This window comes from Euprymna scolopes, chromosome 31 (assembly GCF_053919585.1).
Source record: "Euprymna scolopes isolate OS-2025 chromosome 31, ASM5391958v1, whole genome shotgun sequence".
Classification (NCBI taxonomy): Eukaryota; Metazoa; Mollusca; class Cephalopoda; order Sepiida; family Sepiolidae; genus Euprymna; species Euprymna scolopes.
Window position 1 is genome coordinate 14,023,163 of NC_136512.1, and position 18,787 is coordinate 14,041,949.

Sequence of the window (18,787 nt, forward strand, 5' to 3'; positions counted from 1 at the left end):
TATCGTTATTTTCATGGCAAATGATTGGCTGAGCTCCAATCTATGGTCCCCCCTCGCCAAGCTTTCACAAGAAACACCCGTCTAGTAGAAAACACTATCACTAATTTCCACCACTCTTTATCTGTGCCTAAAGCTAAACGTAGATTCCATGAGCAAAGCTTCTTTCTTAGAACTGCACGCCTGTGGAATTGTCTTCCGTTTTTCTGCTTCTCCAGCTGACTACAATATGGTTGTCTTCAAGTCTAATGTAAACAAGTTTTTGATGAACCGTTCCATATAAGTTAACAAATTTACCGAATTTCCATTACTAACGATTACTATATTGTCCAATTTCTACTGTACACTCTTTAACCCTTATCCTCGAGTGGCCTCTTGGCCATGATAAGTAGTAAATGTAAAAAAAAAAAAAGAGAGTTCAGCATCATGCAAAACTGCTAAATAGAAATACACAGAAAATTTTGGACAAATATGGTGAAATAGTCCCAAAAATGAAGTGTTTTTATTAGCTCTAAAAGAGCCCCTGGGGCACACCCAAGAGTTATTGCAAAGTATAGACAAACAAAGCTATATAGAAATCAGTTTGTTACAACTTTTCAGAAAGTTTTATAAAAATCAAAGGCATCAATTTCTTTTAATAAGCATAAAAGTGTCAATTTTAGCTATTTTAACCCGAAAGGCACCTCTAGGAGCTTTCCCGGAAAATCCGTTCTATTACTTTATTACTCATATCATGTTTAATGTTTGTCCAGAATTTTCCAAAATTCCAAGGCGTAGTTATTTAGAAAAGTGCGAATAGACGAACGGACAAGGGTGAATTTACAGGTCCATCCTCCTTTTGTTGGACACCGATAAAACAAAAAGCGACAACTACCCTTTATAAAGGACTAGCGAGGGGTACCCGGCGTTGCCCGGGTGTTTGGAGGTGCTGAACGCTTTTTATCCCCCCCAAGATGTTATAGGGAAAAGACTAACCCACATGCAGTGAGCGACAAATGTTGAATATTTATCTTCCCGAAATCGACCAAATTAAATAGACAGGTGAGCTTCGTTGTTAACTGTGAGATATTACGATTTATATGTGATATAAAAAGTTTTAAAAAGTTGTGAAGCGAGCGACCGCTTCTCTTCTTTTGTAGACACACAGAAAAAGCGAACACACATACAAACATACATTTTCGCTTTTATATTTATAGATATGGAAAATTTTTAATTAAAATAAATCACATTAAGATATTTTTATTATACAAATATGTAGTCTATTTCAAATAATAATTTTTGGCATTTACAATTTAAATACAATGGCTGCCGTGACTTCTGCATGAATGGTATAATTTAGCGGCTTCATTTTTCACAAACTATACACAGTAAAATAGGTTGTATTTTGCCAATAACATGTCGAATTTTGTCTTTCAAGTGGTCTATTATGTGTGGTTTATCAGCATAAACATGAGACCTTACATATCCCCAAAGAAAATAATCTAATGGAGTTAAATCGCATGAATTAGGTGGCTAGTTAACAGGTTCGTTTCATGAAATTATTTGTTCATCAAATTCCTCTCAATGTAAATTCATTGTATCGCACACTGTGGCATGTGGCTTCATTCTGCTGAAAGCATATGATGAACTGCCAAACCAAATCTTTGGTTAGTAGTTTTGAATTTTTAGTTGGACATACAAGCATACAAACACACAGACAACTACCCTTTATATAACAGATTATTTTTTGGAAAAAGTTTATGGGTGTCACTTTAAAAACACTTCTAAGCCACACCTACAGATTCGTACATCCTGAAACAGATATTCACACACATGTTTACTCATAGAAAGAATCGGTATTTCCTTTCCAAATTAATGCATAATAACACTGAAAAATCGAATCCCCCCCTACTCCCCAACCTGACGAAACCTGTCCCAGAGAATGGCTAATTCTTTTTCTAAATTTTACATATTATTTATCCAGGCCAACACCAATCAGGAAAATACTAACTTTGTGGGTGTTTGTTTTGTAGTTTTGGAATTTTAGCTGGACATACACACAGGCAACTGTCCTTTATATAACAGACTAGGAGGGGTTCCCGGCGTTGCCTGGGTGTTTGAAAAAAAAGTGTTACTAGGCAGGGAGGCTTGAACCTGAACACGCAACGTGAAAGCGGAAAAGAAATTGAAAGAAAACGTGACATTTTACCGCTACACCAAGACGAGAGCCATTTTTTTTTTTTTAACTCGCTCAAAATAAATGTAGAGACGACGAAATTCTCCAAAATAGTACACCCCCTCCCCAAAGCCTTTGCTGAGCATATAAAAATGTGCGCGCCCGTTTTGCCTTTTATGTGTATAGAAGACTAGGGGGGGGGGAAGCGTTGCCTGGTCGTAAAATACGGTTAAATATGATATGAGTCAAAAAAAAGAAAAAAATAGGACTTGGGTGCCATCTTATCATGGCATTAAAAGAAAAAAATGTCACGTGGTGGACGAGCGTAAGAAAGTTGAGAAATTTAAAAGATATGAGAGAGAAAACATTATTAAAAGAAAAACAAATGCCGCATGGTGGACGTAAACTTGCAGAAGTTCGTAAGCGAACACTCTATTTATTAGACCACAATGACATATGTTATCACGTTGCAAATTTAGCTTTTTAAAATGAAAGAATGAAATAACTGTTCACACATGTGCAAATTAATAAGCAGTGTTGAAATCAAGATTTTTATCTGACCTTCCCCCTTCAACCAAAACGACATTTCTACATGAAATAATTGACGATTTTTTCTAATTTTTCTATTATGTGTCCTAGGGATCGCTTTTTCTAACACTATCAGGTCCATGCTGGTTCGATGCGGATGATAAAAGTTTTTAGGGGACATACAAACATACAAACGACTGAGATTTATATAATAGACTATCATGGCTACCTGGCGTTGCACAGGGCCATAAAAAAAAACTAAATATAAGAAGTTAAATAGTATAACATCTTTAAATAAAAACTTCTATCTCTCCTTTTCACTCTAGCCATCTTTTTTTATTTTTTTTCTTCTTCCATTATCTCGTCTTTCTCTCCAACCTTCCCTTTCATTTCCATCCAACCCATTCCTTACTAATGTAATTCATTAACTATGGTTATCTCTTTTCAATGTAAATATCTTTGTCTAAATTTTAGATATTATACATCCGGAGCAACACTGATCCAGAAAATATAAACTCTGTGGATCTTTGATTAGTAGTTTTCGACTTTTAGCTGGACATACAAACACACATACAACTTCCCTTTAAATAATAGACTGACAGGGCTACCCGGCGTTTCCCAGGATCGTATAAAACAAAGAGAACAAATGAAGTCACGTTTGAACATACTTGCTATTCTTAGGATAGTGAGCACTTTTTAATAACTATCACTTTTTATTGCAAGCAAAGCCGAGTAGATTTTCTTGCATAAAACAGTATGACAAAACATAACTATATTGTCTCCCCCTCCCCGGGGGGGGGGGACACGGTTTTTGGACATATCTGCTCTATCCAGGATATTGAGCACTTTGGATTGACTAACTTATATTCCTTGCCATATGCGATACTGTAGTATTCCTATTTCGTGTTTATAGATATCCCTTTATAAACGCTTCTAAAGCGCGCCTACAGATTTGTACCTTTTAAAAGAGAGATTCACGATTGCGTGAAAAAAAATGTTTATTTATTGTTGAAAGAGATTCATGCTTAGATGAATTTTCCTGCTATTTAGATCTGCTTCGGACGACATTAGGGTCATTCCGCCCCGCCTGCTAAGTGGCACACTTCTTTCTCGCATTACAGCACAAGTCTGCCAGCAAAATCGTTACTTCTGTATTTATTTGGTGCTTACCAACGCATTTCAAACATTATTACATACTTAAGTGGCATGGCGAAATTAGTGTAAAGCGTTTGTTTTACAATCAACAGAGGTACGAATAAGTTGTCGAAAAAACAAAAAACAAATGTATAACAAATAAATGTTATCAAAGGCAAGATAAGTTACTTTTCTACTTAACTGGATAAGTTTTTAGTGTTTTTATTTAATGTAAAACGTTTATCCAATTTGAAAAACGAATAATGTTGAACGCTGCCAGAGAACAAAAAAAAAAAAAAAAAAAAATGGGCGTGATGTCTTTGAAGTCTCAACAAAGGCTTAAAAATAAAAAATCTCGACAAAGATTTTGTAGTGGGGGTCAGAAATTTAAGTGAGATTAAATTGCCTCGCCCCAAACAAATAATAAAAAAAAGAATGAAACAAACGACACCTCCTGCTAATTCAAATGCACAGCATTTATTTTTTAAACAACAAGGTGATCACAAAAGGTCCAACGGATGAGAGTTCTTTCGAACTTAGAATTAGAATGTTAGATGAAAGTCCTACATGAAAATAATTAAAAAAAAGAATTTAAAGTTTGTGTATCTGGCGAAGTTCGCCTTGCCTAAAAAGTCCCATAACGAAGGAAATTCAAGAAGTGCGTGATTTTGTTATTAACTTTAGAAGATGTGCGGGATAGATGCGTGTGTACACAACTCATTTGTTTTGTGTCCGCATGGCGTATGCGTGTGATGTTTACGACGTTGGCGGCGTCGAGGTCGTGAACAAGAGAAACATGCTCTCGTGGTGTCTCGAAGTCAGCTGAGAGGGAGAGAAAGCTGAAATGTCTCCGTAGACGGCTATTTTATACATTTTTGGCCGGGCCCCAGAAAAGTGTACCGCTTCGCTTCTGCTGATATTTTCTCTTTTGGAAATCCGTAAAAAAAGATTATTTCTTAATTTTTTCATTGGCTGGTTGTGTCACGTGACCTGCTTTCAACTACGTCCGCCAAACATGTTATTTTTACGTTTGTTGTTTTGAGAAAAGTGTGTGGGCGTATTTAAAAATGAGCCGTTGCTGACAGAATATGTTTTTTTTTTAAATGCGCGGGGAAAATCGAAATGAATAATGGTTCGTTATTTGCGCGCGAGTGTGTGTGTGTGTGTGTGTGTGTGTGTGTGTGTGTCTGTGTGACTGTACAAATAAGAAATAAAACAAAGTAATGGTAGAAACCCACCCAATAAATGTTACCGTGACATTTATTGGGCGTGTTTCTACCACCATTTTGTTTTATTTCTTATTTTGAAGTGATTATCGAGACTTCAAAGATGTAAAGAAATATCACGGCCACTTTTTCTTGTTCTCTGGTAGTGGTCAATGTTACTTGTTTTTAAAACAGAATAAACATTTTGCATCAAATAAAAACACTAAAAACTTATCCAGTTAGGTAGAAAAGTAACCGATCTTGCCTTTGATAACATTTATTTGTTATAAGCCTTCAGACCAGGATCACGGTGTAGTATCTGTTCTAATGCTATACTACACTACATCTTTCTGTCCTCTGTCAGTGGAGGAGAAATCCTTCATGACTGAGACAATTTTTATTTTTTGCATATATATATATATATATATATATATATATATGCATATAATAACAATAATAAAATAATAATACTAATGATAATGATAAGTTACCTTAGAATATTAAGAATAGATAAAAGATAAAATTAAAATTAAATTTATAAGACTAGCCTGGGTGCCTGGCGTTGTCCGAGTGTTTGGAGGTGTGTGTTGAGCAAAAAAAAAAAAAAAAAAAGTGGTAGTAAGCAGGCAAGCAGGCTCGAACCCGTACTGCAAAGGAGGTAAAAGAATGTGAAAAAAAAAAGTGATGTCTTTACATCCATAACAAAACCAGAAGTGGCGAAGGTTTAAATTAAGGCTAGTCAATCGAATAGAGGGGATGACTTTCGAAAATATCTGCGAAAAAAGCAACCCCTCGCTGTAGAAAAGTGCCCAGTTGAGGATGAGTGTTTTCAGCCAATTTTTCGATATTTGTTGTTTGAAGGGTCGAGCTTCAAAACTCTCACAAAACTCTGTCGCCTCTGTCGAAAGTTTTAGGCAGGCATACATACATTTAAACAGACAGGTAAGATTTATATTATAGATTAAAAGAGATAACATTATATGAGAGATATAATTATACAGGGTCAGGAAGATAGAAGGACCAAGGAGAGAAAGCACTAACCCGACCTCCACTAGATGAGTGCAAAGAGTGCTGGGATCTGGGGGAGACTTACTGCCACCCAAATTTCAGTGAAGACAAATAGTCAATGCCAGTAGGAAGTCAATGGTAAGCGGCAGTTGTGATAAGGCAAAGTCATTTGCAAATGGTTATTAAAAGAGGTAGAGAATACCGGAAATTTGGGAAGGTCTGTTGTCACTCAGACTTTAAGGAAGATCACCAGTTGTTCTCGGTGAATAATCTCTAACGATGGCCTGGGAGGTGATGGTTGTCTAGTGGTTGACGACACGGACTGATGACCAAGGTGTCCCAAGTTCAAATCCACTTTATTCCATAAAAATTACTTTCACTTATGATGTTGGCAACCATCACATGGTCCCTTCCATAATCCCTGATGTCTTTCTAGAAAAAATTCTGACAAGAAAACTATCAGGGAAACCAATACCAACAGTAGAATCTTCAGGTCCAAACGATATGATGATGGAATGATGACCTGGGTGAAAACTCCTAGTGAGTACAAAAAAAAAAAAAAAAAAAATAATAATAATGATAATGATAATAATAAAAATGGTAGTAATAATAATAATAATAATAATAACAATATTGATAACTAGCTGTCCCTATCCGACGTTGCCCAGTATACAGTGACATCATTTAAATTTAAAATTTTTATTTGTTTGCACACGTAACAAAGTACTTTATTTTATTGCCAATAACATGGTACAATAATAAGAAATGGAAATTGGCTAGTTAGAAACAATTTTACAGCTATCAGGGTAGCAAGATTCAGTAAGGCAGCTTAATATATATATATATATATATTTTTATTCACGTTCACCTCTAACAAGGCGTATCGTCACTTGGACGTAAGGGGCTACTAATTGGGACCATGCCTAGGAAAGATTAACAAGATCTTGGTTTACATTACATTTAAACTTCTGCATATCAGTACAGACAGGGAAGCAGGTAGCAGGAAGGGAATTCCAAAGTCTAGCTGTTTGAGGGAAGAAACTTAGAAACTATCACAAATGCTATTTGTGTCTGAGTTCAGAAAATACGACAGGTTGACATTATTTGTTAGATTAGCCTGGGTGCCTGGCGTTGCCCGGGTGTTTGGAGGTGTATGTTGAGCAAAAAAAAAAAATAAATAAAAGTGCTAGTAGGCAGGCGGGCTCGAACCCATACCGTGAAGGAGGAAAAGAGCGTGAAAAATAAAAAAAAGTGATGTCTTTACTGTTGCGTTGAAGTGGCGAGAATTTAAATATTTACATTAAGCCTAGTCAATTGAAAAGAGACGATGTTTCTCGAAAATATCGGCGAAAAAAGCGACCCCTCCTTGTAGAAAAGTATCCAGTTGAGGTGGAAGGAAGTAATGTTTTAAAGCCAACTTTTCGATATTTGTCGGCCAAATGGGTCGCGCTCCAAAACGATACCAGTCTTGTGAAAATCCGTTGCCTCTGTCAAAAATTTTTGCAAGACATACAAACATACATACATTTAAACAGACAAGTGAGATTTATATTATAGATGATGTCACTGGCATGTTTCATTCTAATTAAACCAGGTGTGGATTAAATATTGCATTGAGAATAGTTAATCCCTTAGATTCATTTAACCTTGACATAGACAACAGTGTTAAGTCAAACAGAAAAATTGGATCAAGCGTCATTGTTGATTATATAAGTGGGAATGTGTTGCTTTATTAAAAGGATTAAAAGATGCCAGAAAAACTGTTTTGTTTAATGAGTAAACGATAAAGAGGGTTAAAAAAAAAGAAAAGAAAAATAGGGATAGATAGTTTTAAAAAAAAAGAGAAGAAAAAGTGAAAAAGAAAATTGAAAGACAAAAAAAGTAAAAGAAATGTGAAAAAACTATGTGAAGGAGAAAAATGAAAGAAAAAAGTGTGGAAAAGAAAAAATGAAAAAGAGATAAAAAGTGAAAAAAAAAAAAATTGAATGAAACGATCTGCTCTTGAACTTGGTCAGAAATAAATCAATAATGATCAGATTTGTTTAAGAAGGATCATTTATAATTTAAGGTTATATTTTTTTGTTGTTTTATTATGATTTACATACAAAGAACGAAAATAAAGATGAATGGATAGTAATTTGAAGAAAAATACCAAGAATGAAAATTTGAAGAATAAAAATGTAAAGAATATGGGTGCTTGTCTAAAACTTAACCCCTAAAAATTAAAAATAGAGAAAGAAGACTAATGGGGACAATAATTGTGACGATCAGTTCCTTCACCAGAATTCTTGAACACAGGTACCACAGAAATAATTTTACAGCTATAAAGGAAGCAAGATACAGTAAGGCATTTGTTGTAGAGTTTGGAGGGAACAGGGGAATAGCTCAGCAGAGCATTTCTTTATTAGTATAATATGGATAAGATCAAGCCTTCACACCTTGGAAATGCATAAGTTTTTATGATATTATGGACATGGGAAAGGGTGATTACGAGATCAGTAAGTGTGGCTTCTATTTGCCAAAGGGAAATTTAGGAGGGAATGATTTGTGGTGTAAGAAGCAAATCGTCAAGCAAGCAGTTTAACCTTTTCAGTTACTGTGCAGGTGACATCATGGTTGTTGGATAGTGGGGAAATTATTGATTGCCTATTATACATTACATTATAAATTTTCAAGAAATCACAAGTTCTTAATTTCTGCCAGTAACTGTGTTTTCTGGTCATTTTGGGATATCTTTTCTTGGCTGCAGCTCACAACGATTTCTGATATGTAACCTCTCCCAGGTTACGCCAGTATGTTGAAAACTGATTTTGTTTTGAAGGTTGGTTAGGGTAAGAAGAATTCAAGGATTAAGTTGCTGACGTATGTCAAACTCTGTAGCTGGGTTCAACAATAGCAGTTTGAAATAGGACATTCAGGTACGTGTGAAAGAGAAGGTGGAAAGAAAGAAAAAGAGAGAGAGAGAGAGAGCATATCTTTTCTCTCGCATGCAAGTCAGTCTGATTTCCAATTTTCGGCGGAGCAGACACGTCGAGATTGGTGCAAAGACGCGTCGGAGAAAGAAACTGGGCACCGCCAATACTGAGAAAGGATAAACCAAGCATTAATTAAAAGAAACCTCCGATTTATTTTGTGCAGTTATGAGCGACGAAGCCAAGAGGCAGAAAAAAAGGTATGCCAATGTTTGTTCAAACACACTTGCACACACGTACTAACTAGACGATAAGACATTATGAACACTGACATATAGACACTAGATGTATCCCGATTACATACATAGATACAAAGACACGTATGAGATATACACGCAACAGACAAAATCCCCCCCCCCCCGAAATCTTACATTTCTAGTTTCTATAAATATTTGCCTTATTGTATCTGACTTATAACTAGGGTTATCACAAGAGAATATTCTTATCAATGTTTTGACTCTCGAGTATATATCCGACACAGTTATACACAGTTAATCAATCGAGAACCACATCACTCTATATAAAAACATAAGATATTAACTGATATATACTTGAGAGTCGAATAATGAAAAGAATATTCTCTTGTCATAACCCCTACTTATGACAGGACGTTTTCAGCTTTTTTCACAATGGCAGCTGAACAGTTTTAAGTGAACCATTGGGGAGTGGGACATGCTAAAAAATATTCCGTAAGAAAACACCTACTTCAATGCTTGCTTTGACCCCTTCAGCAACGTTGACCCTGGTCAGTACCAGCAGGGTGACCAATACTAGGCGCTGTATGTATAGTTGCAAAAACGTAATGTCATCATCCTTAACAAAGATAATGTATTTACGTACTAATTCGACAATCCTAATGATCCACTTTCTAAAAATTGTTTGTTTTCTTAAAATTATTGTAGCCTTGGTGGGAAGAGAAATTATTTAACATGTTGTACAATACCTGTCGATAGTATGTAAAATTGTTTCAGGTATGTATTTAAATTACCTGTCCGAGGGTAGGTAAAATTATTTTAAATATGTGTTGTATATTACACATCCCCGCAAAGATAACATTATTTCATATACATGCTATAAATTTCTTATCGTAGGTAAGGTACAATTATTTGATACGTGTAATACCCGTCCTAGGGTAGATAAAACATTCTTTTGCTCGAAAAAGCTAATGATACAAAGACATTCAAAATTCCTCTACCCGAAGAATAACAAATATGTTCAAAATCTTCAATTTTATCAATGTTTGTATGGTCACGAGCAACGCCAGGTAGCCCCGCTAGTCTCCCCTAAAGGGAATATGCATGCGACTGGGGACCATTTGTGAATTTCATCCTCCCATTTAACTTCTTTTGAAGGAAGCCGGTTAAATCGGCATTAGAATTAATGCCGCAATTTCATTTCATGGAGCGTCTCAGATTCCCAATCAGCCTGCTTGAAGCATTTAGTCATTTTGAGAAATGGCTTTTCAGCTTGAGGTAAAAAGATAAAGGGTGATATCTACTAATATAACACAGTGATCATTCCTGAGTGTACTACGGGCATCAGTTACACAAACTTAAAGTAGTGTAGTCAAGAATAGATCAAGCAGTAATCAGTGCTCGATATATAAGTAGAGCTGGGAAGTAAGTTTTGAAAATATATATGGCTACTGAGATAGACAGAATTTTCCATGTTTCATCATCGTGAAGATTTGTCAGGCTATTGTTAGCAAAGAATCTGATTGGTTGACTAGCAAACCCAGTACTACAGAAATATATAAAAACACAGAGCAACATCAATTCCATGCTATAGCCTGACGACTCCTCACAAGGATGAAACCCGGAAAATTCTGTGTAGCTTAATTGCCATATATATATATATATATATATATATATATTTATTCTCAAGAATATTTAAAAAGCCAGTTTTGTGTCCAAAGTCTTTGTCTTTAAAAAAATGGAAAATAAATTCAAATATTTCAATTGTTATCCAACTTTCCTCACTGAATTAGACATTTTTTTTTTCTTCCCGCATTGTTAGCAGGTGACAGAATACGAGTTCTAAATGTTATAAATAGAAACAATATCAATCCTGTTCCAATTGTAGTTTACACTGGCACATGTATTTAGTTAATAAATCAATATTTCTACATTTTAAAAATGAAAACATTAAAGACATTTAAAAAGTCAATTTTAGTGCTATTTACAAGAAATAGCGTGTAATCAGTCGCTGGCACTTTCCATTATCTGTCTACAATGAGAAAAGGCGGGGAAAACATGTCTAATTCACTGAGGAAAGTCAGATAATGATTGAAATGTTTGGATTTATCTTCCATTAAAAAATAAAAAAATAAATAAAATAATAATTTTCAGCAGCAAAATTAAAAAAAAATATATATATTTTTAATGATTTCATATCTCCTGTGTGTTTAAAATGCTGAAATGGTGATCCAATATGTATAACAAATAAATGACAAAAGTCTATATTCCAAATTTCATGATGCTGACCATCTTACAATTTATTCCTTTAAGTATGTTAACATGCACAATTCTTGACAGCATCTGTTTCATAGCACAAAATCATTCATTTAATTATCATACTAACCAATGAATCTATTCTGCTCTTAACGCATCAGAAGAAAAAGCACCTATCAATCCATTAAAAGAAAATGAAATGCATATGGGTAGGATTCCAAAATCCGAAAGATATGGGCAGGATTACAAAAATGGCGTAAAAAAAATAAAAAGTAATCAAAGCTTCTCTCCCAATTTTCGGATTTTGTAATCATGCTTATATGCATTTTATTTTAATGAATTGATAGGTGCTATTTCTTCTTAAGGGCAGAATAAATTCATTGATTGATATAATAATAAAATGAATGATTTTGCACTACGAAACAGATGCTGTCAAGAATTGTTCATGTCAATATGAATATATATGTGTGTACAGTATTCATTTCTAAACTAATTAACCAACTATTACGAATTTTGGAACACAGCTGCTATGCATAAGTGATCCAAATGTAGGCTATATTTAGTTTTATGCAAAGACACAACAAAAGAAGGTGGAAGTACTAAATGAAAATGCCTCTGGTTTTTGTGAAATTAGACATTGATTAATGAATATTCCCCACAATACAGCTTCTTCGGAGTATTTGACAGAGTTTTGAGGGTGACATAGTTCAGGCACAATTCCCTATTTGAAAATTGAATACATCAGATTTGTATTAAATTTGATCCATAGTCATTAGACATCAATTAAGAAAGATGCCCTGAATGCCAATTTCTTCTTAAGATAGCTTAAGCTTTAAATTTTAGATTCTTTCTAACATCAAACTTATGTAATAATATTTTATTAAAATTTGAATAAGGATTCTAGACATAAAGGTTTATTAGTATTATATCCTGATTTAATCTTTGTGAAAAAGTGATGCAAAACTGTTCAGTTCAAGGAATTCATTTTACCTTGAACAAGTATTCTATTTTATCGACGACAACAGTTAAGAAAATTTTTTGTTTTTTTTTATCAAAAACAATTTTTTTTTTTTTTAAATAAATGAACACAATTAAGAAACACAGATTTCTTAAACTTTTGTTTTTATTTAATGTTTTTTAAAACAAGAAATAATTGTGAATTTTGGAATCAAGAAAATAAGTTCTCGTTGCATCCTTAATCTTCAGCAAACAACATTTGCACCAATTCGTCTTTTGCACATTTTTCTTCTTTTAATTGCTGCGGCTGAAAACGAAAGAAATTTTCTCATTTATAACTCGTTCGTAAGAAAAAGAAAAAAAAAAAATGGAAATGCAAAAAACAAAAAAAGAGAATAGAGAAAAAAGAATAGAAGAAAAAGAGGAGAGAAGAGAAAAAGAGAAAAGATTTTTTTTTCCTTCTTTTAATTGCTGCGGCTGAAAACAAAAGAAATTTTCTCATTTATAACTCGTTCGTAAGAAAAAAAAAATGGAAATGCAAAAAACAAAAAAGAGAATAGAGAAAAAAGAGAATAGAAGAAAAAGAGGAGAGAAGAGAAAAAGAGAAAAATAGAAAATTTTTTTTTTTCCTTCTTTTAATTGCTGCGGCTGAAAACAAAAGAAATTTTCTCATAAATCGTTCGTAAGAACAAAGGGAGAAAAAGAGAATAGAGGAAAAAAAGAAAAGGAGAAAAACAGAAAAGGAGAAAAGATTTTTTTCCTTCTTTTAGTTGTTGCAGCTGAAAAGGAAAGAAATTATCTCATTATCGTTCTTAAGAAAAGAGGAAAAGCAAAAAAAAATTAGAAAAAGAAAAAAAGAGGAGAAAAGATAAAAGAGAAAGAAGGAAAAGAGAAAAATCAAGAAAAAGGGAAAGGAATAAGAACAGGCAAAAGAAAAGCAGAAAGAAAAAGCAGAAAAAAGAAAAAGCAGGATAAAAGAAAAAACATAAGAGGAGGAAAAAAGAAAACGAAAAAAGAAAAGAAAAAGAAATGAGAAAAGAGGAAAAAGAAAAGAAATGAGGAAAAAAGTAAAAAGGACAAGAGAGGAAGAGTAAAGAGAACAGAAAAACAAAACAAAAACAGAAAGAAAAAAAGCAAAGGGAAAAAGAAAAAAAAAAACATGCTTCTACCCCCATCTTATAGTTTCATTATTCAATTTAATAAAAAAATAATTCTTTAATCATTAAGCACCAAATTGTAAAATGATCGATTCCTTCAGAATTAATCTGCTCCGGCAAGGTGTTAAGGTTTCTCATAGCCCCACAGACATTCACTTGTTAGCACATCTGCCTTTAATAGTCTCCACTTTATGTATAACTAGCGGAAGGAGGGAAGCACCCGGTGTTACCCGGTTGTAAAATACGGTAAAAAAAAAAAAAAAGAAAAAAGTAAATAAAAAAAATAAAAAATAATGTTGCGATGAACACAAACTTGCAAAACTTAAGTTTGTAAGCAAACCCGTTATCAATTGGACCAAGATGACACACGTTATCATATTGCAAATTTAGCTTTTTAAAATGAAAGAACGAAACAACCGTTTGCGTGATTAATGAACAGCATTGAAACCAACGTTTTTACCAGACCCCTCCTTCAAACAAAACAACATTTCCATATGAAATAATTGATGATTTTTTTCTAATTTTTTAATGTGTCAGAGACATCGCTCTATTTAATGATACCACATTCGTGCCGCTTCGATGCAGATGACAAAAGTTTTTAGTGGCCATGCAAACACAGACATTTGCCCTTTATATAATACTAGTGGGGGGTACCCGGCGTTGCCCGGGTGTCTTGAGGTAAATCGAAACTCCGGGGGGGGGGGGTTAAATAATAAAAAAAAATGTTTTGGTAGGTGAGTATGAGAATCGAACCCGTACCCTTGAGTTGGAAATTAATGTATGAAAAAAAAAAACAAAAAAAACTGGGCGACATTAACCATTAGGCCACCGCGACATACAACATACACAAGTTTGAATTTATTTATTTAACTATAAAAACAGGCGTGCGCAATAAAAGTTAACTCTGCTGCTTCCATTTGACCTAATTAAGAAGGTCAAATAGAAGTCACGCAGCGTTTGGGTTTGTTTACCCAAATTTGACTGTTTTTTCCCCCAACAGATGTTGGGGAGGGGAAAGCAGCTTCCAATTGTCCAGATTGAATAGCAACTGTCTGATATACAAGATTGATCAAAGCTGATTGCTTCTGGCCGTTTTTTCTGCTATTTTGGCTTCTCGCGTGTTGATTGGGCTTTTTAGTATAAATAAAGTGAAACTAAACTCGAACAGACGTATTCTCGGCATTACGCCGGGAAAATCTCTTAGGGTTAGTGGTAGTGTCAAGGATGTCATATAATAACTTTATTTATTACTTCATTTATCACCACCAACCCGATAGCATTTTACTGACATTTAACAATTTTCCATATTAAGTTCCTTGGCCTTTTGGTGAGGAACAATGTGTAGTATCTGTTCTGATTCTACCTTTAGTCTATTCTGTCCTTGGTCAGTGAAGAAGTTCTTCTAGACTAAGGCAATTTTTAACTTTTGTTCCAATCCAGAGCACTGCTTTTTGGGGAGCTGGATTTCTCCTCACATTAAAATCCAAATTTGTGTCTAACTTTGCCCTAGTAACAAGGCAAGTAAACGGGAACAATTTTACAGTTTTATTTTTTCAATTTAATAAAATAGAAATAAACAAAAAAAAAAAAATAGAGTTCAATTACTTTCATGTTGGTTGGTTACATTGAGGGTATTGCCAAGGCTGCTGTAAATAAGGTGGGCTTTTAGTGGGGTAGTTATACCCCAGCTAATTATTTATCTTTTAGAACCCTCGATAAAAACGACAAACTCCTTTTAACATTGAACATTTGCAAGTATTTATTCAACGGGATAATAGTGGTGGAGCTCGAAGTTATTGAGTCAGGTCCATGTCGGACTGTCGGTGCTGGGAGAGGAGGAGAGGAAGGTGTGTCTTCGCTCGCGGCTCTGTGCTGACTGTTGGATGTCCCCTGCACTCTTTTTGGGGACAGTAGGATCAATGTGCCCTGCCTGTCGATTGGCCAGTCTATGGCCGAAGAACTTACAGATCCGCCAGAGAGTATAGTTCATTGGGGGGGGGGGTTGCTACATCCTCTCTCTAACATGCTAGAAAGTTACTTATGCCTGAGAGTATCCTGTATTGATACAAGGCCACCATTCGCCCATATATGGAGTATTGTTGTCACATTTGGGCTGATGCATCTGCTACTAGTCTCTCCCTCTTAGACAGGATCAAAAAAAAGAGTTGCCAACCTAATAGGTCCCGCACTATCAGGTAGGCTTTAACCGCTGTCCCATCGACAAAATGTTGCATTCCTCTGCCTGTTCTACAAGTATTTTAATGGTAAGGGCTCTGACAAACTACAGGCCCTTGTCCCGTTTAATGTGGAAACAATCTGAATAACTATTTTACACTTTAGATAGGGGGTGGGAGTCAGTTTTTTTAACATGTAAATTTAACATAAAATGATCACCTACTTTCTGACTAGATAGAATTTTGAACAACATGTAACCACTTTCTGCTTTAAGTTAAATCTTAAGTCTTTTTATTGGGGGGGGGGGGAGTGGGGGGGGTCTGTTACTACCCGGACTTTGGGTTAGTGGTAAAAGAGTGCATGTAAATTAATTTCTTTATGACACTTTTTTCCAGCTATTTCTTAGAAATCATGTCCCTCCAAACAATACTTAGTTAGAAGTCGTGGTCCAGAAGTGGGTGATCATTTTGTGTTACATTTGATTTAATCACTCACCCTAAATTATAAAACAATTGATTGTTGTTTTTAAACATCAAATTTTTACAGAGTGCTAGATTACCGAAGTTAAGCAATATAGACTCAGGTCGGTACCAGATAGGTGACCATTTGGGAATATCAGGTGCTGTATGTCACCTTCCCATGAGTTGGGATATCTATGCAGTTGGAGACTGCCTGTCGATTTCATATTCCCTGTTAACTTCCTTCTTTGGAGGAAGTCGGCATAGCCGAACCAGTTTGGGTCCTCCTATACATGCATAGAAGGCTTCATTTCCGAGCAGATCTGATGCCATTCTTGGATTCCTCGAGTCAAAAAAACTTACCAGAGTGAATTTTTACACTCACATCCTGTTCCCAAGTGAAAATATCCCAGAAAATGTAATTATTAAAATTTCGCGTAACAGGAAAAAATAATTTTTCCAAGTTGCAATTTCACCGTAATTATAATTATTTTTCTACTGGACCATTTTATTTTGTAATTTTTGGAATTTATACTAATTTCGGCATGACATGTAATAATGTTTTTCTCTGAAATGCATTTTTTCGAAGAAACACTATAGTAAAATTCCACCCAACTGCTTGAAGAAAATAGAATCTCTTTGCTATGAGGTGAAGTGGGTTGGGTTAGGTTGTGGTTGAGATTTAGCTGAGAGTTCTCCTAGACAAATTTATCAAATAAATGAAACGTGTTTTTGGGGTGCAGACGTGGTCGATTGTTGTGCGATAGTAGAAGTCTAACAAAAAAAAACAAAAAAACTTCAAGGTGCTTTTATATTATTACAGCTGGGTGTTTACTGCCGGCAGTAAGCAGAAAAAGATTTTGTAATTCTCTCTCTTAGCATTTTGAAAACTAGAGTCGTTTTGTTTTTACTTACTGCATCAGCTGGTCAAGGAGTAGATTTTTTTTTTTTTTTTAGAAAGGTCATTGGTTTCTTGTTACATGAAATTGCTCACACACAGGTAACAAAGTCTGGCACAATGTTATCCCATCCCACGTAGTGTAATCACAAAATTATGTTACAAAAGGATAGTAGGAAAAAGTATATATTAAAAAAAATTCTGAAAGGGGAAGAGCTAAGAAAGAGAGAAAAAAATTCAACATATTTAAAAAAACAAACAAACAAAAAAAACAAACAAAAAAACTAAAAATACAAAAAAAATCTTTATGATGTACATACCTGTCACCAAAACAAAGATGTCATGTTCCAAAAATCACATAAATTGATCAAGTAGTTTTATTTTTTAACTAAAACAAATGTTACAAGTAAGCAAAAAGGGACTGTCTCATATCACTAGCTTAAAAAAAAAAAAAAAAAAAAAAAACAATGGCAGAAAAGTCCACAATAATTAACACTTGCAAGATCACCCTTGTAATGCTACAGATTTTACATTAATTAAAATCATTTAAAAATTATTTTCTTTATAAAATTTAAAAAAAAAAACAAACCCTACTTGATCAATTTACGTAATTTTTGGAATATACCAATTGCATTCCAGTTGACATTTACAGTGTATACAATAAATGAGCATAAAACAGAGCGAAGACAGAAGGTGTAGGAATGTGTAAATAAAAAAAATTAGAAAAGAATGAATAAAAACTCAGACGGTGAGCAACGCAGGATAAATACGGTTAATGTAGGACAGTGCAAACATTTTGTTGCGGCAATGTGCGACAGAAAAGAAAAATAGCGATGAATAAAAGAACGTAGAAAAATCAATAAGGAATCAATATCATGAAAAAAATAAAGTGATGACAGCAAAATAGTCGTGGGCAATAAATAGAGCATAAAAAACAGAGGAGGTGCAATATGTGGCAGAGTCAAACTCGGACAGAGGAGGTGCAATATGTGGCAGAGTCAAACTCGGACAGAGGAGGTGCAATATGTGGCAGAGTCAAACTCGGACAGAGGAGGTGCAATATGTGGCAGAGTCAAACTCCGACAGAGGAGGTGCAATATGTGGCAGAGTCAAACTCCGACAGAGGAGGTGCAATATGTGGCAGAGTCAAACTCCGACAGAGGAGGTGCAATATGTGGCAGAGTCAAACTCCGACAGAGGAGGTGCAATATGTGGCAGAGTCAAACTCCGACAGAGGAGGTGCAATATGTGGCAGAGTCAAACTCGGACAGAGGAGGTGCAATATGTGGCAGAGTCAAACTCCGACAGAGGAGGTGCAATATGTGGCAGAGTCAAACTCCGACAGAGGAGGTGCAATATGTGGCAGAGTCAAACTCGGACAGAGGAGGTGCAATATGTGGCAGAGTCAAACTCGGACAGAGGAGGTGCAATATGTGGCAGAGTCAAACTCGGACAGAGGAGGTGCAATATGTGGCAGAGTCAAACTCCGACAGAGGAGGTGCAATATGTGGCAGAGTCAAACTCGGACAGAGGAGGTGCAATATGTGGCAGAGTCAAACTCGGACAGAGGAGGTGCAATATGTGGCAGAGTACAAACTCGGACAGAGGAGGTGCAATATGTGGCAGAGTCAAACTCCGACAGAGGAGGTGCAATATGTGGCAGAGTCAAACTCGGACAGAGGAGGTGCAATAT

General features: G+C 35.1%; 1 protein-coding gene across 1 annotated transcript in view; it reads right to left on the bottom strand.

Moving 5' to 3' along the window:
- Positions 1 to 12,554: 12,554 nt before the first annotated feature.
- LOC145255633 (thioredoxin domain-containing protein 17-like) overlaps positions 12,555 to 18,787 on the bottom strand; it is a 42,508-nt gene continuing 36,275 nt past the window's right edge. Inside the window, exon 4 of the mRNA XM_080114162.1 lies at positions 12,555 to 12,713. Coding sequence (XP_079970288.1) covers positions 12,645 to 12,713 — 69 coding nt within the window. The 3' untranslated portion in view covers positions 12,555 to 12,644. The remainder of the gene's footprint in view (positions 12,714 to 18,787) is intronic.